Source organism: Thamnophis elegans, chromosome 1, assembly GCF_009769535.1.
Source record: "Thamnophis elegans isolate rThaEle1 chromosome 1, rThaEle1.pri, whole genome shotgun sequence".
In the NCBI taxonomy this organism is placed as follows: Eukaryota; Metazoa; Chordata; class Lepidosauria; order Squamata; family Colubridae; genus Thamnophis; species Thamnophis elegans.
This window is the reverse complement of record NC_045541.1, coordinates 159,158,202-159,178,722: the sequence shown is the minus strand read 5'-3', so window position 1 is coordinate 159,178,722 and position 20,521 is coordinate 159,158,202. Positions and strand designations below refer to the sequence as shown.

General features: G+C 41.6%; 1 protein-coding gene across 3 annotated transcripts in view; it reads left to right on the top strand.

Moving 5' to 3' along the window:
- Positions 1 to 20,521, top strand: part of FERMT2 (fermitin family member 2) — an 83,087-nt gene that overhangs the window by 19,942 nt on the left and 42,624 nt on the right. For all 3 annotated transcript variants that reach the window (XM_032236605.1, XM_032236598.1, XM_032236612.1), the window contains exon 3: positions 462 to 695. In XM_032236605.1, the coding sequence (XP_032092496.1) occupies positions 462 to 695 (234 nt within the window). The remainder of the gene's footprint in view (positions 1 to 461; positions 696 to 20,521) is intronic.

Below are 20,521 nucleotides of genomic sequence, written 5' to 3'. Positions count from 1 at the left end.
GTTAAGCATATTAATGCACATATCCTCCTTGGCTATATCCCTCGCATATGGAATTATCAAAATACCAAAAGTTTTTTTCCCCACTGAAAATATGGTTAAGTAACATGGAAGGAAAAATTTAGCTTGACTTGAGGGGATTGTTATCTTTACTTCTTGGCCGTCCCTAGTGGTGTCTCAGATACTATAATAGTCAGATTTGACCCTGTTTAGTTTTCGAGTTTTGTCAAGATTGTGCAGTTTCTGCCAGTTAATTAGATTTTCAGACGTTGAATGATCCTTATTGTCTCTTATTCACTCTTGTCTTTTGCAAGAATAACTTGGCTGGGTGAATAAATGCATGAAATAAAAATTATTGGTGTTTTATAAAAAATAAACAAAATAGATTTTGTCTAAGCACTGTGAATTTAGTTACTCGCTATTTCTCTTTAATTCCTAACTCTGTATCTTTGTGCTCCTCCTAGATGTCAAGAAAGATTGGTCCGACCATGCCTTATGGTGGGAAAAGAAGAAAACCTGGCTCCTTAAAACACACTGGACTTTAGATAAGTATGGAATACAGGCTGATGCAAAGTTACAGTTCACTCCTCAACACAAATTGCTCCGACTCCAGCTTCCCAACATGAAGTATGTAAAAGTGAAAGTGAACTTTTCTGACAGAGTCTTTAAAGCAGTATCTGACATCTGCAAAACTTTCAGTAAGTATCTATGATTTATGGAACCAATTATTACCTTTTTCAAGTGACAAGCATCCAGCTTTAATAGCTTTGTATTATCTAATTTTTTGTCCTGCAAGTATACATTATAGGTAGCCTTTGAAATATGACCGGCCAATTAATGACCATTCATACTTAAGATGAACTTTAAAATGCTATTTACAATTGCCCCCTGCAGTCACATCATCACGTTTCAGGTATTTGGCAAGTGGTTCTCATTTACAACCAGTAGCAGCATCCCATAGTCACATGACAATGATTTGCAACTTTTTTCAGAAAAATATGGCCAATGGATATACTGGACTCACTTAACAACCATTTGGTTCACTTAATGATCATGTTGTTTTGATCAACTTGTTTTATGACCAAAGTAAACAATGATTGTAAAATCAGGTTACATGATGACCAGTTTAACAACCATAACAACTGTCTTGCTGGATTCATTCTTCAAGCTAAGCTGTAATGAGTTTTGCTTTGTTTTAGCTTAGCATGTTGTGAGAATTCATCATCGTGTTCTTAAAATCAGAGCTGGATTTATGATATGTATGGAAGCTGCAATTTCAGTTTTTTTAAATCGCATTTGGACATGCTTCAGTGTTTTCTGTTTTCCTTTTGTTTTAGTTTAGCCCTTGTTGTCAATGCAGAACCTGTACCAATTAGATAAAACAAACTATAGAAGTTTTCTTTCAACAAGACTTACTTTGGCTCAGAAGGGTTTAGTTTTTCATAGTGCCAGTGAATCAAGACATTAACTAATATATACCTCTACCTTCAGTGCTTGGAAATTCAAAGAATTAAAAAGAACTAATCTTCATTTATCAAACAGGATTTTTTTAAAAAAGTGATGAAGGAATCTACTTAATTAACCTACTAAAATCTGTAAAAGAAATATAAATATAGTAGCAGCAGCCTTTTAGATGTAGTCCATAGATTCTTGTTAAAACTGAAAAATTAAGTTTAATTGTTGTTTTTAAAATTTTTGCAAATCTTATACTTGCTTATTTTTTCCTGACTTTTTTTTGTGTTAAGAGGCAAATGAAAGTGGATGACTTTAGCAGTGTTTCTCAGCAACTTTAAGATCTGTGGACTTCAATATCCAGAATGCTCCAGTCAGCATTCTAGGAGTTGACCTCTACATATTTTAAACTTGATACGGCTGAGAAACAATGAACTCTATGGTATTAATAGCTATGCTTGCAATCCTCCGTTAAAATTATTGCTCATTCTCATTCTGGATGGCAAGGATGGGTAATGCAAATTGAATTCAAAACAGAATTACATTTCATTAAATATTGCTGATTTTGTATATTGAATGTGTAATTTGAAAGTATATAATAAAACATGTACAGTCAAAACTGTTCAGATATTGAGATGATCCTCTGCCATTCTTCTTTGCAAATTGTGGCAGAAAGGAATTTTTAATAATAATGACATATCTGAAGAATTTATTTTGCCTTTTAATCTATGTTTAGGTTTAGATCAGGGCTGTCAATCTCACAGCCTGCGGGCCGGATGTGTCACCCGCTGGCCACACCCATGCCCAGTCTAGCAAAGGGAAAAAAATTGTGCTACATCACATGATGCTGCTGTGACGATGTGAGTTTGATACCCCTGATTTAGATTGTTCTGCAACAGCCCTCATTTAATGACCATTCAGATAGTGATTATTCAAAGTTATGACAGTGCTGAACAAATTATAGTTAAGACCAGTCCTCAAAGTTATGGCTGTTGAAGCAGCCCTAGAGTCATGTGGTCAAAATTCAGGTGCTTGGCAGCCCACCTACATTTACAACTGCAGTGTGCATGTCAACTCCCCCCCCCACCTATCTCCCCCCCTTCTCTGCCCTTCACTCCTGCCATCCCCAGCTAACTCAGTTTCCTCCTGCTACTGAGATGACACACTGGCCTTGGTGATGTGTGATTATCTCTATCCCCCACACCCCATCTTTGCCCCTTTGGCCACCCTGCAATTTGCCACTGCTTCTCTGCCATCTTGGGCCAAAAAGATATAAAACTAGTTCAAGTATTAATTAATTCAATCTGTCGATGATCATTTTTTTAATGAAACGTAACAGTGCAAAAGCCATAAATATTGATAGCAAATATAACATATGAAAATATACAAAGGAAGTCTTATGATTGGACGAGAAAACTATAGGAGCTTCACAGATTATTCTGTCTTTGAGATATGCCCGGGATGGTGAACCTATGGCAGGCATGCCACAGGTGGCACGCGGAGCCATTTGTCAGGGCACGCAAGGTATTGCCCTGTCAGCTGGCCAGCATGCATGCGCCTGCTGGCCACCTGTCTTCAGCCTTCTTTTGAGGCCATTTTTCACCCTCCCCAGGCTCCAGAGGCTTTATAGGAGCCTGGGGATGGTGAAAACAGCCTCCCCCCCCCAGAGGCCCTCTGGAGGGTTCAGGAGCTTCCCTAAAACCTCTGGAGTGCTGGTTTGCTCGTAGGGCCGTTTTTAGTCCTCTGGAGCCTTCAGGGGCCTCTGAGGGCAAAAAACGACCCTACGAGCCAACCGGAAGTCCGTTCCCGAACTTCCAGTTTACCAGTAGGGCTGTTTTTTTGCACTCCAGAAGCTTTAGGGAAGCTCCTGAAGCCTCCAGAGCACTGAAGTGAAGTGAAACCGGAAGTCCCGGTTTGTCTGTAGGGCCGTTTTTCATCCTCCTGAGCCTTTAGAAACTCCTCCTGAAGGTCCCTGAAGGCTCCGGAGGACTAAAACCGTCCCTACAAGCAAACCGAAAATCACTTCCGGTTTGTCCGTAGAGCCATTTTTTGTCCTCCAGAGCCTTCAGGGAAGCCTCCTGAAGGTCCCTGAAGGCTCCAGAGGACTAAAACTGGCCCTACAATCAAACCGGAAGTCCATTCCCGAACTTCTGGTTTACCCATAGGGCTGGGTTTTTTGCGCTCTGGAGGAGCACGACTCCCTGTGCTCCCCCCGCTTTTGGCACGTGAGCCATAAAAGGTTCACCATCACTGAGATATGCTATCATCCAAGCTTGGTGATATGCCATTCGCTTGGTGAAAATAAACTGGATTTGTTACCTATATAAGGAAGACTTTCTCTGAATATAATTCTATAGAGCTCCTTCATTCCCTTAATTTTCAAAGGTTGCCTAGATAGGTTCTGATCAGTGAAAAATCAATTGTAAATATATACAATATGTGCTCATAAAGATTTGGGACACAGAATTTTTTTTTTGTCTTCAGTAAATAACAAATGGTATAAAAATGTTAGTTATTGAGAGTATGGTACTGATAACCACAAAGCCATTCACAAATTCTGTTTAACCTGGCATGTTATACTTCATATGTTTCATGTTTATTGCTGGAATGAAAATAAGAGAAAACTGTGCTATGATGTAAATGATTAGATAAAACCCAGGAAAACGTTGCCAAAGGCAAGTTTTAAGCTGTCAACTAGGATTTTCAGATTCACAGTTCAGCTTTTGGCTATTGTGTGCGTTCTATTCTTGAGGCATTTTGGCTCATCCTAATAAACATACCGTCTGCTTGTGGAGTTTGTCTTTTTCCTCCTGGACTATTGCTGACATCTTTCCCTTTTCTACATTATAATAGTTCTCATGTAAGGTTTGCAATTGTTTCTCCAGCTGTGATTTTCCCCACCCCCAGCTTGGCATTCTTATTGTGTCTGGGCTTTCTGCTGTAATTTAGAAATAGAAGCATTGAAATTCTAGCTAGCAGTTCACTACTGGGGGTAAATCTTTCAGCACTGTATCAGCCTTTCCCAATACACTGGAAAAAATACTATTGGCCTTGTCCACCTTCTATTCTCTTTCCACAGAGTAGGAGAAAAATAGAACATTTTTCAGTCCAGCGTGTACCTTAAATAAAATTGAATTTGACAATTAAATAGTAAATTAACAAGTAGTTACAGTTTAATGAATTATCAAACATTTTTGTTCTGAGCAGTTAAGCAGATGGCTTTCTGTTTTTAACAAGACAGGCTTCTAGCAAGTAACCATTGGGATCAAATGAGAAGGACATACCTTTTATATTGGTGAGAGATGTACCTTTCAAGTTTGTTTGTTGTTGTGGAGTCGTGTCTGACCCATCACGATCCCATGGACCATGTTCCTCCAGGCCCTCCTGTCTTCTATCATTCTCTGGAGTCCATTGGAGGCCTACTGCTTCAGTGACTCCATCCAGCCACCTCATTCTCTGTCGTCCCCTTCTTCTTTTGCCCTCAATCTTTCCCAGCATTAGGCTCTTCTCCAGTGAGTCCTTCCTTCTCATTAGGTGACCAAAGTATTTGAGTTTCATCTTCAGGATCTGGCCTTCTAAAGAGCAGTCAGGGTTGATGTCCTCTAGGACTGACTGGTTTGATTGCCTTGCAATCCAAGGGACTCGCAGGAGTCTTCTCCAGCACCATAGTTCAAAGGTCAATTTCAATTCAATTCTTTGTTGCTCAGTCTTTCTTATGGTCCAACTTTCACAGCCATCCATTGCAACTGGGAAAACCATAGCCGTGACTATACGCACCTTTGTTGGCAGGGTGATGTCTCTGCTTTTTAGTATGCTGTCTAGATTTGCCATAGCTTTCCTCCCCAGGAGCAAGTGTCTTTCAATTTCTTGGCTGCAGTTCCCATCTGCAGTGATCTTGGCGCCCAGGAAAATAAAATCTGTCAGTAACTCCATTTCTTCCACATCTACTTGCCAGGAATTTAGAAGGCCGGATGCCATGATCTTAGTATTCTTAAAGTTGAGTTTCAAGCCAACTTTTGCACTCTCCTTCTTCACCCGCATCAAGAGGCTCTTTAGTTCCTCTTCATTTTCTGCCATAGAGTGGTATCATCTGTATATCTGAGGTTGTTGATATTTCTCCCGGCAATCTTAATTCCATTTTTTGATTCATCTAGCCCCGCAATTCCCAAATTTGTTAGATGGTTACAATTCAGTAGCACATTTTAAAATGCAGCAAATATTTAACCAAATTTTAAAATAATTTCACAATTATATGGCTTTATGGGATGAAAGGTAATATGCTAATGATAAAAATACTTGCGTCTCTGAAGGAAAGTTCTCTTTGTGAAATCCTTGGTGCTTTCTGAACTTGATTGTTTGCTTGCAGTTGTTTCATTACTTCTAGGTAACATCAGTGTAAGTGAGTGTGGGGTTTACTCCCTGCTTTGCTACAGTACCTTGCCCTGCCAGTCTTGGTTGAGGTATAATACCCTAATGTTTATTTCTATGTCAAAATCTGAAATCTCTGTTTAAGGGGAAAAAAGGTGAAATAATGCAGTTATTAAAGTATGTGCATGTACTTGCATAGTGTTAGATGATGGATGGATGGATGGATGGATGGATGGATGGATAGATAGATAGATAGATAGATAGATAGATAGATAGATAGATAGATAGATGATAGATAGATGATAGATAGATAGATAGATAGATAGATAGATAGATAGATAGATAGATAGATAGATAGATAGATAGATAGATAGATGTAAAGTAGGTAGATATGTGGGTTGGTGAGTGAATGGATGGATGTCGGTTTTTAAAATATATATAAACTGCCAGTAAATCCACAAACTATCAAAATGACTTTTATATTCTACCCACTCCATTTTGTGGCTGCAGCTTTTTTTCCAGTCAATTTTAAAAGATAAAGTACAATGTTTCAATTTAGCTGATAAATTGGATTTCCCATGTAGTACAGGAGAACCATGTACCATTTGCAGGATTTCCTCTCCCTGTGGGTATCTGCCTGGCCCACTAGTTCAAATGAGCAGCCTGCTTCAGGTCCTTTCAATAAAATATTGCCATCTATTGGAACCTAGGAAGCTTACCTTTTCCATGGCTACTTTATGGAACAGCCCCTTTCCAGCAGGCCCCATTCTCTTAGCCTTCCAGAAAACTAATTAAGATACACTGAGGTACAATGCTAGAGCCTGTGGAGAGTTGTTGAGGTACCCTGGGAGGTTGATTGAGGTTTTTAATTTTTGTTAATGGTTTTTATGATTTTTATAATTTTATTGTTGTGAACTGTTCTGAGTTGTATTAAAATGGGTAGCCACACAGATCTTATAAATAACAGATGTTGCTTTGTTAAGGAATAAGGGTTGAAGGCTCTCTAAACACATATGTAAACACCCACACACATATGCTTTATATATATGTATATGTGTGTGTGTGTATGTGTATATATAATCTTTATATAGTCTACTTTAAACAGTTTACGAGCAAGGAGATGGAACCTGAACATTTTAAAATCTACCACATTCCACTATGTTCTAATTAATGGGGAGGACAGAGCTAAAACTGTTCCAATATCTCCTCTCACTTCATTTCAGAAACCATCAGATACAAAAGCAACAACTGCTTGTTGCAGGCAAGATGCAGTTCTGTATAAATGACTTGTCAGAAACTGCTAGTGGGTCCTATAGGCATAGCTGTTTTATTCATTTAGTAAAACATGATTTCATTTACAGGCCACTTGGTTTCATCCCAATTCTGGGTTGTGTAGAACATAAGACAATAAAAAAGTAATAATACAAAGCTCCCACCAAACAAATATCCGGAGGGAAAAAAATACTAATACCAAAAAAACAAACTTCCCACAAGGGATAGCCCAAGGCCTGGGGAGGGATGGGGATGAGGAGGAGCAGGCTTAAGCTCAACCATGTAAAAATGTGGAAAATTAACTTTAAATGGAAAGTTCTAGGCTGGAATAGTTTACCATGGGATTTTTTCTCTTTTGGTTGGAATCTCAGGATTACAGTTTTGGGGATTAATTAACTAATATTTGTTTGTATGTCCAATGTGAAATACTGTCAGAAAATTTGAGCAAACTAAACTACCCAGTCTTTGTTTTGAAGTAACAGCATAACTCTTTATGTCTTTGTATGCAAAAATAAAGTAACAGTGATTTGCATGCTGCCTATATTTTTGGATTATGTTTTAAAATGCTTTAGATGATGAGGTTTTTTAAAAGGTGTTTTGATTGGAAGGTTACTCCATTTAAAATAACAATAAAATATTACTGGAGAAAAGGGTTTCTTTGGAAAGCTTTCACTTCAAATACTATTAAATCATTTTATAGGAGATCTTTGGCCTCGAATATATCACTGTCAGACCTAATTTCAGTATTGTGCCTCCGAAAATGTAGGGCATGCTTTTGTGTTAATAGTAGACAAGCTGTCAGCCACATACGTCTTCTTGAACCCCATTGTTTCACAATTCTCAATCTCCAAAGATTGTGCCACTAAAACTCAGTGGAAAAATACGAGACTGGGGGCACACTCTATTATTTGCCAAATTTTAAAAATGAGGGTATATATATATATATATATACACATACACACATACACACACACACACACACACACACACACACACACACACACACACACAAACACACACCTTTGGAGAAGCCTGAAATGTTAATTGGAGAAAAAAAACCTGGGAATATGTTGGGCCTCCTTTTATGTGTGATGCAGAAAATAACAATAACAGAAAATAACAATAAATAAGTCAATAAGAAATCAACTTTTTTTCATCCAAAAGTACTTAATTTAGCAAGGATTTTCTTTCTAGAAAATTCATGCATAATGGTTGTCAATGGGTAAAATATTTGTCACAACTTTGCATTTCGTAAAGAATATGTCGATAAGATTCTATTATGTATCTCTTTTGTAAATAACCTGTTGTATAGATTTAGCAAAAAGTGAAACCTTGCAGTAGAATCAGATTTTAGTCTTATTTGGCCTACTTTGTGTTATAAGACATTTTCCCAATGTATTTGATTTGAATGTATTTGAAATAATATACAATTTTCTGAAAAATTTGAACTAAGAATCTTGATTAGAGAATAATAAAATGCACTTTGGATGGATAAAATGTTGTATTACCCAAATTAAAGATTATATTTAGTTGTTATTTTATAGGAATATTAGAAGGTGCTTTGAGCTAATATTAAATCAGTTGGTTTAGATTCCCTTAAATAATACTATGGTTGTCTAACATATTAACCAAGTGGAGGCTATAAAATGCAACCTGCTTTGTATTACATTTTGCAACTATGATATTAGAATGCTGAGTATGCAATCTTACTAATAATGCACATAGCAAGACCTCAAATCATTGTGTCTCATATAATGGAGGAATCAAATCCATCTTCTTTGCAATTACAGTTTAGATTGTAATAGCATCTAGAAAAACCTCAAAAAGAATTTAAGCAGTAAAATACAGCACTATTAGACATGCTGACATGTGGGAGTTTTTGTTGAATTCAAAGCAATATGGTTTAGTTTCATTTCCCTTGGCATTATCAACTTTGTAGCTATTTCAGCCTTCAGTCAACTGTTTACTGATTTGTTAGGATTTGATCTACCTGGTTTCCCAGCCAGTACCAACATTTGCCCATGTTAATGGCTAGTCGATTCATAATCATCACCATTGCTTCTGTTCATTTGTCATAAAAATATTGGTAGCCACCATATTGGTATGGTGACCTAGTGATGCATGTGCCCTGTGTGTAGTTCCATCTTGCTTGGCTATACATTGTGATAAAGTCATTCTTCAATAAAACATCTGCTTTTCTGCCAAGTGAAACTGATTCTTACTTGGTTCATGGTATTTTAAAGCTACTTTTTACCTAATCTTTTAGGATCTAATAGTTACCAATATATTTTCTGTTGTTCTGTACTGCTCAAAAGGCATGTGGGTGGTCCTCGACTTACAACAGTTCATTTAGTGACTGTTCAAGTGACAAATGCACTGAAAAAATGTGACTTTTCAGTTAGGATCTTTGCCGCATCCCCATGATCATGTAATCGAAATTGAGATGCTTGGCAGCTGGTTCATATTTATGACCGTTGCTGTATCCCAAGGTCATGCGATCCCCTTTTGCAACCTTCTGACAATGGGGAAGCCAGATTTCACTTAACGACTGGCTTACTAACTTATCAACTTCAGCCATTCACTTAACAACTGTGGCAAGAAACGTCGTAAACTGAAGCAAAACTGACTTAACAAATGTTTCACTTAACAACAGAAATGTTGGGCTCAATTGTGGTTGTAGGTGACTACCTGTAGTTATCGTCCTTAAAAGGTCCAGTTAAAATTTCAGGTCTGTCACTCAATGTTTTTTCCAAATGTATTCTGGTCACTACAAGTTCTAAGGGCCAAATAACTGTGTCTACTGCAGATGGGAGGTCATTTTATGAGAGCAGTACTGACCTGAGCAGTTTTTCTTCATAACATTGCGCTCAGTCTTCTTACATTTATTTATTGCTAAACATGGCTCTCCATTCCAGAAGCTTGAAGCATTTGGTAGAGAGGTTCCCTTCCCATATGTGACAATCAGAGTCTACAGTGAAAAATTGGTTACTTTATTTGGTTTTTCTAGTGTTGCCTGCCTTCCATCTTTATTTGGTATCAAGTGACATCAGTTCTCTCAGACATACCAACTCATTGTGTCAGAATGAGTTTCAAAGATGAAACTGAATTCAGAATTCAGTTTCAAAGATGAAACTGAAATTATTAGAAACCACTTCTAGGATTTCTGGAAATTTTGCTCAAAATCTATAGTCTCAGGAAAGTTTCAAATGAGGCTTTGTGTATACAATAAATCCAAAGTTATGAATTCAGAAATTATCAGTTGAACCTCAGATATAGGTTCATAATCTTTTTTCCCCTTTTAACAAAGGAGACTTCTACTTACAAAAGGTTCTTGTAGGGCCAGAAGGACAGTCAACTGGAAAAAAATAGTTTTGACATATAATTATTTTAACCATTCCAGTTTGGCATACTTTAAGTATAAATATGGTAACAATTCTATGAAATAATGCAATTCCAGGAAATATTTTCCATGAAATTCTTCATTTTGTATTTTTTCCAGGTCATATATTAATAATAACAACCATATTGTCATAATGAAAACCTTATATGTACAAGAATAAATTTAATACCATTAAAACACCACAGATCATTTTTGAGTTCGAAAATTGCTCAAACCTTTCTATTCTTCGGTAACTAATCTCTCAACCTGAATATTTCCCATGTGACTTTCAGTTATTTTTAAATAAATGCATTTTTAAAATTCCTATAATATGCGGATAGCTTTCTTATATGGACCATTTGAAAAACTATTTTGGCAACGAAGCCATTTCACCGTTTGGAAAATATCTCTCCTCTTTTCCTTACAGTTTGATATTTTCAGTATGTTGGGAGAATTCCAGCTAGAGCTGCTTCCTGAAAATTTACTGGCAGTGTAACAGACCCTCCTCTGGAGAGAGAAGAAAAAATAAGAGTGCTGTTTCAGCTTGAATGAAAAAGCTTCCCTTATTCAAATAATTTTTTAAAACTTGGGACTAAATTCGTAAATCTCTAAGTACTTGCTTCCTGTGAATAATATATAATTAAGGTGACCAGATTTTCAGATTGGAAAAGAGGGACGCCCTTGACCGGGGGGGTGGGGGGGGGGGCGGCGCTTGATTAAAAAAAAATTTTTTTGTCAAAAGGACACCCCAGGACACTGAAACCAGCATAAATACGAATCTGTTGCCAAACAAAATTTTGATCACGTGACCATGAGGATGTTGCAACGGTCGCTAAGTGTGAAAAATGGTCATCAGTCACTTTTTTCAATGCCATTGTAACTTTGGTCACTAAATGTTTTCCCCCTCCTCGAGACTCCTCACTTCTTCCTTCATTCCTCTTGCTTATCTACCTTCACCTTATCTGTCTTCTGCTCTTTCCCTCTCTTCCTTCCTTTCTCCTTCCATCCTCTCTTCTTTCCTCACTCACTCCCTTCCTCTTTTTTTCTCTTCCTTCCTCCTTCCATTCTTTCAGCTTCATTTCTTTTGCCTATCTACCTTCTCTGTCTTTCTGCTCTTTCCATTTCTTCGCTTCTGTTCCTTCCTTCTTCCCTCCTTTCCTATTTCTTCCTTCTTCCTTCCTTCTGCCTATCTACCTTCACCTTCTCTGTCTTTCTACTCTTTCCCTGTCTTCCCCTTTCCTCCCTCCCTCCCTTCTTTGCTTTCTAGTTCCATCTTTTCTTCTTTCCTCTCTCCCTCTTTTTCTTTTTTCCTTCCTTCCTCCTTCCTCTTGCCTATCAACTTTTTTTATTTTTTTTTGTTACATAGACGACACATACCCACAACAATAAAAACAAAACAAAAAGAAAAAAACCCATCATCACATATAGCATGTCATTTGGTTACAAGTGTTTTAACATTTATCATTCTTATACATTTATTATTTCATTTAATAGGTTATAATATACAGTTTGGGTTGCTTTGTTTACCATCCCTTCCTCCTGTTATAACACCACCTTATTTTCCCTTTCTTTTCTCCCTTCCTCCCTTCTCTACTTTCTTCCTTCCTGCTCTCCTTTCCCTTCCTTCTTCCCTTACCTTTCTCCTACTCCTGCTCTTCCTCTTCCCCTTTCTACCCTCTCTCCCCCTCTTTCTCTCCTTTCCATCCTCCTCTCCTTACCTCTTTCTTCTTTCCATCATCCCTTCATTCTCTCCTCCTTTCTCCCTTTCTCCCAACTCCCTTTATGGGAGTTGAAGTCCACACACTTTCAAGTCTCCAAGGTGGAGAAAGACTGATCTATCTAATTAATATAATTATTTCTCCCTCTCTTTTTCACTCTCTCTCCAGCGCACACACGCAAATGCATAGGGCAGCCCACCTCACACACAGGTAACTCCGGGCGGCTTACGGGAAGAGGACAGCCGACCATTCAACCACGCGGGGGGGGGGAGGATTTCGCCAAGAAAAGTTAACTTTCCTGCGAAAGGGGCTGGCAGCCTCTCAGCTGTTCCCGGCCGGGGAGACCTCCCCCCACTTCCACTCCTGCGACCCTCCTCCCGCCTCCTCGGAGCTTCAAGCAAGCTAACTGGGAAGGCCGGGGAAGAAGAAAAAGCGGCGGCGCGGGGGCGTGGTGGAAGCCCGGCTGCCGTTTCTCTTGCTGAGGGCGGGAGGAGGACTAGGAGAAAGTGGCGGCCCGATCCCTTCAGCAGCCGAGGCGGGAAACGTGCGTTTTGACAGGGCTTGCACAGCGCTGTGCAAGCCCTGCCAAAGTGTCCGTTTCCCGGGCGGGCTGCCGTTTCTCTTGCTGAGGGCGGGAGGAGGAGGAGGAGAAAGTGGCGGCCCGATCCCTTCAGCAGCTGAGGCGGGAAACGTGCGTTTTGACAGGGCTTCCACAGTGCTGTGCAAGCCCTGCCAAAGTGTCCGTTTCCCGGGCGGGCTGCCGTTTCTCTTGCTGAGGGCGGGAGGAGGACTAGGAGAAAGTGGCGGCCCGATCCCTTCAGCAGCCGAGGCGGGAAACGTGCGTTTTGACAGGGCTTGCACAGCGCTGTGCAAGCCCTGCCAAAGTGTCCGTTTCCCGGGCGGGCTGCCGTTTCTCTTGCTGAGGGCGGGAGGAGGAGGAGGAGAAAGTGGCGGCCCGATCCCTTCAGCAGCCGAGGCGGGAAACGTGCGTTTTGACAGGGCTTCCACAGCGCTGTGCAAGCCCTGCCGAAGTGTCCGTTTCCCGGGCGGGCTGCCGTTTCTCTTGCTGAGGGCGGGAGGAGGAGGAGGAGAAAGTTAAAGTGGCGGCCCGATCCCTTCAGCAGCCGAGGCGGGAAACGTGCGTTTTGACAGGGCTTCCACAGCGCTGTGCAAGCCCTGCCAAAGTGTCCGTTTCCCGGGCGGGCTGCCGTTTCTCTTGCTGAGGGCGGGAGGAGGAGGAGGAGAAAGTTAAAGTGGCGGCCCGATCCCTTCAGCAGCCGAGGCTAATTCTCTGCACGAATGAGAGTGTGGGGGCAGCGGCAGCCGCCCGCACAGAACTTCCACGCGCTTCAGGGGCTTCTGCCGGGCGACGGGAGCCCCGGAAGTGAGAGGAAGTTCTCTGCGGGCGGCTGCCGCTGCCCCCACCCTCTCCTGCCGCGGCGAGCGGAAAATTCTCTGATTAGAATTAGATTAGATTACTCACCAACAAACGCAGCTGCAACCCCAAAAGACGAAAGGAAAATGGAGACTCGCGCAGGCGTCCTCAGGCTAAGGAGTCCAGCCAATCAGTGAGCTGGTTGGGATGGAAAATTTTCCATCCCAGCCAGCTCACTGATTGGCTGGAGTCCTGGCCAATTAAATCAGTGAGCGGCAGGCTGGGCTGGCTTAAATTTGTAGGTAGCAGATAGAACAGAACGATGAGCCAGCCCAGCAAGCTAGCAGCTGATGGGCGGGAGCTGCGAGCGCCAAAAAAAGCGTGCTTTTTAAAAAAGCGTGCGGGACGCGGGAAAATGCATTAAAAAGCGGGGGTGTCCCGCCAAAAGCGGGACGTCTGGTCACCTTATATATAATCCTAAAATATAACATTCTTTCCAGTTCTAATACACACAGTATTTTGTAAAGTGGCTGCATAAGTGACAGTTTCCATTTGTTCAGATGGCAAATGCAATTCCACAATATTCATTTATTTTTTATATTGCAAGAAAAAAAATTAAATAATAGCATCTGAACTGGTAGTTGATTAGGGTAAAAAATGGGCAGTTGTGCACAAATCTTCAAAATGTTGGTGCAGTATAACAGCTGTGAGGAATGCAATTTTTTTTGTTATGATTATCTGAAGGTTATGATTAGGAGGAGGAGAATAATTCCTACTATTGCAGTGTTTTTAAACAAACTAAGATGTAAACAAACCAGCAGAATTATTATCAGTAAAAGATTCTCAAAACTCAAATGACAAAAAGCTGAGATGCCCAACATAAACATTCTAGAACTTGCTTAGAATGCACAACTATCTCATTTAGGAGTTGATGTTGACAGTAGTTTCTTGGGTAAAGCAATAATTTCATTGATGACATTGCCATAAAAAGGACTAAAAAATGAGCCAAGCCCCCTTACCCCCGTCCTCCACAGAATTACTGTTACGTACTAGTCCTCTTTACATGTGATACCTTTCTCAAGAGTATCTAATATTATTGTGAGTTAAGAAATACCACAAAAGATACACCGCATGTTCCAGTAGAGATCATCTACCAGGACAACCAAAGCCATTCCATTCCTGTCCCCATTCTGAGTCCTGATTGAACAATGTCTAGAGATTAAGTTTCTTCTAGGGCTTTCTGCAGCTGAAGTCCAGGGAAGGCCTATGTAAAAAAGAGCATGCAAATACCTCAGTTTGCTTTATGACACATGCTTATTCCCCTTAAACCTGGGATGTATCACATGTAAACCTTTCATAATTCCTGTGCAATATAGACAACTCCAATTTGCGATAATAGCCAGCTGCCTTTCCTTACAACAAAAACAAATAAAAAAGTTTCTGCCCTGCCCTAGAAAATGGCATATAAAGCATCAGTTTGCCAAGTTTTAACTATTGATTACCATAAATATAATTATTTTAATTTTAAAAGGTATATTACAATTACATTCTGTTCCCATTTGCCACTTGCTTTATCTATCCTTGTCTCTTCAGGTGACCTGAAGTCTAACTGAGACAATGCCAATCTGGAGGGGAAAAATGGTTTGCCCACTTCTGGTTTAAATGATCAAGGAAAGAATCTTAGTTAATTTGTTAATTTGTGGTTTGCAAATGTGTTTCATTCTTAAAAGAACAGTTAAATAAAATGTATAGAATGAAAGTTAATGATAACTAGCGTTCTGGTGGAAAAAGCTATCCTAATTATTCCTTTCATTCTCATTCTCTCCCCCCCCCCCCCCATACACACACTTCTCTTACTAACTTTTGTTTCTTTTCTGCTTCCAGCTTTAAATATCTTTATGTTCTTGGGTTTGGTCATAATGGCAGCTTAATAAAGTGTCATTCAACATAGATTCCTGTAGTATCTATGAAATGAATTAAAAAATAAAATACATACAAAACTGTATGTATTTTTGGTGGTGTCTTTATATTGCATATCAACTTGTTTGTGCCTTTTTATTCAAAATCAATTATATGGAATAATTATTGTCTGCTGCTTTTCTTCTTACTTGTCAGAGTCAGAATTGCCTCTTGAATCCAATTCCATATAATATTTTCATTACACCTTTTTCCTTAGATTGTATCATTTCAATCAGGAAATTTTTAGGAATTGAATTCTCTCTCTCTCTCTCTCTCTGGCAGAACTTTTATACATTTGTACATCAGTTAAAATCAAAGTGCATCTTTTTGCCTATGTTTTTCTTTAACATGTTCCTGTATAGCCTGCCTTTATAATTTGCAGTTTTACATTGGCATCTCACAGATGTACTGTACCAGAGAAAGGGGACCATTGTAATGGTGCCATTCTTGACATGGTTAATTGGGTGGGTCTTGGCAGCATCCAGGCAGCAGAAGACTCCCTTCAGGAGCTTGGCTTCAACATAAAAGCTCTTCCACCCTAACTAAAAGGGCAAGAAACAATAAATGGTATTCATACACATAGGAGTACAGTCTGCTGAGAAAATTCAACGTTACAAACTCCCACCAATATTGAACAGAGGCAGCCTTTTTCCTACTACCTCTTAATACAAAATATAGTATGCCTATGTGATCAAATTATGAACTGTAATTAGTTTCTACTGTTCGCTTCTAAGATAAATAAATTATTCGGCATAAATAGTACCAAAGACAATCATGCATAACAAAAGGGTATTGTAAGAGATCTGTGCACCAGTGTAGGAAAACAGCACATTGGCATTAACACCCCTTTCTTTTTCTAATTGGGATTTCCTAAGTTACAGAGAACTGTCTTTTATGTAATGTTCTGTATCTGGCAGAATATGCTTTTGATTGGGAGCTGCCCAGATTTGATTATAAGATGGCTAGCTATATAAATGTTTTTAATGTTATTTTATTTTATTTGCCCTTGGTTGGGCTGTGTGTGTCATACTGAGGTAGTTAAGAGACCGAGATAAGCTCCAACTTCCTCCCCATGTGCATCTGCCATCTTTGTTAATTTTAAGTGAATTTTAGTGTCAATATTTATTGTTTAAAAGTTTTATTGTTTTATCTTGTTGCTTTTATTGATTGTAAGCCATCTGGAAGTGTCTTTAAGCAAGAGTGGTGGCATACAAGCTAATACATAAATAAAAACTATACTAATAAAATTTAAGTAACACAGCCAGTCATAATTTCTGTTTCATATGTAGCATTCAAACGAGGAATTGTCAAACTTAGAGTGGATCATGGTTAACTAATTCTTCTGCTTAAAAGTGGGAAGATGGAAGATATTTAAGCTTTTTGCGGAAATTAATCCACGTGGATTGTTCATTTGTTTGGGTCAGGGGTCACGTGTTATATTTGCCCCTTATCCCCAAAGTCTCCATCTTATGTTGAAGTTGAAACTAGGTGAGGTTGAAATTGATACTAGGTGAGGCTAGTAGGAAAAAATGGGTATGACAAAATAGATAACGACTTCAAATTCTCAAAAACATTAATATTATTGAGTTCTATCTCACTGTACTAAATCTCAGAGGCCTATGAGTAGTTGATGTATTCTGATGCTTCATATTCAGCATGGCAGTTCTATTAAAATTACAATGAGATAGCTGCTGATAATAGATATCTGGCATACAACACCAAAAAAAAACAAAAAACCTGAGATTCTTCACCATGAACCTATTCATCCTATGAGGCAAATGTGGGGAAAAAGAACGTTGGTCCTTACCTGAATGTTTCTTTTCTGTGGTAGAGGCGGGAGGGTTACAACAGGGTATGTTACAGCCTGATTGGTCGCAGCCATATGCCTCCGTAAGGTGTTATGGGAGAGGCCACAGTCTAGACCGTGTTTTAGGAATCCGAGGACCTGGGTGACCGAGGCAGAAGCCGGGGATATTTGGAACCTCCCACAACAGGATACAAATGTTGACCACGTTGAATTATAAATTCGAGTGGTAGAAGGATGCCTGGCCGCCTCGATAGTGGAGATAACCTGGGCAGACAGGCAAGCGTCCCTCAGAAGGCGCTGCTCAAGTGCCAGGCAGTCAGCTGGAGCCACTGGGGCTCCGGGTGAATCAGGACCCCCTGGCACAGGGCGACTTCCTCCTGGGGAATCCTCCAGGGTGGAGATATGGATAGTTGGACAAGGTCCGCGAACCAAGGACGCCTTAGCCAAAACGGGGCCACCAGGATGATATGGGCCCCTTTCAACACAATTTTGTGAAGCGGTGGACGTGATGAACCGGGGCCTTGAAGCTGTTAGGGACTGGATGAGGGCTAACAAGCTTGTGCTCAACCCGGAAAAGACCGAGTGGCTGTTGTGTTTCCCTCCCACTAATTTGGCAAGTGTTCCATCTCTCAGGCTGGGGGGTCAAATATTACACCCCTCAGACAGGGTTCGCAACTTGGGGGTCCTCCTGGACCCACAGCTGACCTTTGACCATCATTTGTCGGCTGTGACCAGGGGGGCATTTGCCCAGGTTCGCCTGGTGCGCTAGTTGCGACCCTACCTGAACCGGGAGGCCCTCACAACAGTCACTCGTGCCCTTGTGACCTCTAGGCTGGAATACTGCAACGTGCTCTACATGGGGCTGCCCTTGAAGAGCATCCGGCGACTTCAGCTAGTCCAGAATGCGGCCGCGCGAGCGATTGTGGGTGCACCTCGGTTCACCCACATAACACCTATCCTCCGCGAGCTGCGCTGGCTACCTATCGATCTCCGGGTGCGCTTCAAGGTGCTACTTGCCACCTATAAAGCCCTTCATGGTAGTGGATCTGGATACTTGAGAGACCGCCTCCTGCCAATTACCTCCTCGCGACCGATTAGATCACATAGATTAGGCCTCCTCCGGATTCCATCTGCCAGTCAGTGTCGACTGGCAACCACGCGGAGGAGAGCCTTCTTGGTTGTAGCTCCGACCCTTTGGAACGATCTCCCCGTGGAGATTCGTACCCTCACCACCCTCCAGACCTTCCGCGCAGCGCTTAAAATCTGGCTATCCCGTCAGGCCTGGGGCTAAAGATTGTAATCCATCCCCATCCGAATGGTATGAATGTTGTGTTCTTTTTAATTATGTATTGTGCTTATGTGTCATTGTTTGTATCCCCTTTCCCTATGAGTTGTAAGCCGCCCTGAGTCCCCCCAGGGAAAAGGGCGGCCTGTAAATAAACTTTTCCAATTTCCAATTTTCCTCAGGGTTTCTTGGATGTGAGGAAGGGGAGGAAAGGCATAAAGAAGACTGGGAGGCCACGGGCTCCTGAGAGCGTCTGTGCCCTCTGCATTGCGTGCAGGAAAGCGGGAAAAGATCGGGGAAGTTGAGCGTTGCTCGGGCTGGCGAACAAGTCCACCAGTGGGTCGCCGAAGTGGAGGCAGATCCTGTGAAATATCTCTGGAGCCAGCTGCCACTCGCCATGATCCACTGTCATCTGGCTCAACCAGTCGGTTTGGTGATTGGCAATGCCCAAGATGTGTTCCGATAGGATGGATGCCAAGTTCTTCGCTGCCCATAGACCGAGCTTCCAAGCTTCTTGCCAGGCTTATGGAATGGGTCCCCCCTTGACGATTTATGTGAGCTTTCGCTGCAACATTGTCCGTCAGGAGGAGGACATGCTGATTGGCTATCGAGTCTCGAAAGTGAAGAAGGGCTAGGCGGGCCGCCTTCAGCTCCAGCCAATTAATGTTGTGACGCAGGTCGGACTTTGACCATCGTCCTTGCGCCAGGTGGATTCCATCACCGCTCCCCAGCCAAAGAGGCTGGCGTCCATCATGGTGGAGATGCGGTCCAGTTCCCAGAATTCGGCCCCACAGTGACGGGGGGCAACCACCACCTCAGGGACCAGCGGAGTCCGGTAGTAGATGAATGGAATGCGGGGAGTTGCTCATCCACTGTCTCTGGAATGGAATGAGCATCCACTGAAGTGTTCTGGAGTGCAGGCGGTCCCACAAGACAATCCCTATGCACGACACCATCTTGCCCAATAATCGTGCCAAGGTCAGGATGGAAGCTGACCGACTTGTGCAGACGTGCCGTGCCAAACTTTGCAGACTTGTCAGATGTTCTGATGAAAGACGAACTAGCCCAGTTCTCGAGTCTATCACTATGCCTAAGTGTAGGATTTTTGTTGATGGGGAGAGATGACTCTTGGGGAAGTTGATGGAGAACCCCAGGGACTGTAGCGTCCAGATGGTGACCTGCAGATCTAGATTCGCCTGCGTTCAGGATGGGGCTAGTATGAGCACGTTGTTGAGCCAGGAGCATTAGGCAGCGTCTTTCTGGGTCCCTGGAGGGGGGAAAAGTCCTGAAGAGCGTTGGGGGAGGGGCGAGGAACTCCAGACGAAGACCCTCCCTGACTGTCAACCTGATCCAGGCATCTGATGTTATCTGATCCCACTGATCCGTGAAGGATGCCAAGCGGCCGCCTATGGGTAGACTCTGGTTGGAGTCATTTCCCCCTGGGGAAGGGACGGCCGCCCCCTTCGTGAAAGTATCGTTTGGGCTGACCTTGAAACCTATTCCTATCTTGGTAGAACGGCCGCTGACTCTGTGTATCATACCTGTAGGAGGCGTACCGCTGCTGGTGGTAATCCTGGTCAGAAGGCCTGAAAGATTTAGGCCTGCAGTATGAAGACGGACGATTGTCCGGCTTTTTAGAATTTGAAGATGGGACCTTCTTTTTATCCTGGTTCTCCACAAGGATGGGATCAAGGGACGCACCAAAAAGGTTGGGGCTGGAGAAGGGGGCCGCCACCAGGTTCCATTTGGACTTGTCCATTTACCAATTCCGGAGCCACAGAAATCTCCTCACAGTCATGGAGGTGTATAGAGCTCTGGATGCAAATTTAATGGAATCCAGGGTGGCGTCCTCCGAGAACTGGGTAGCTGAAATGATTTTAGTGAGGTCTTGGTGAAGACGCTCATCTTG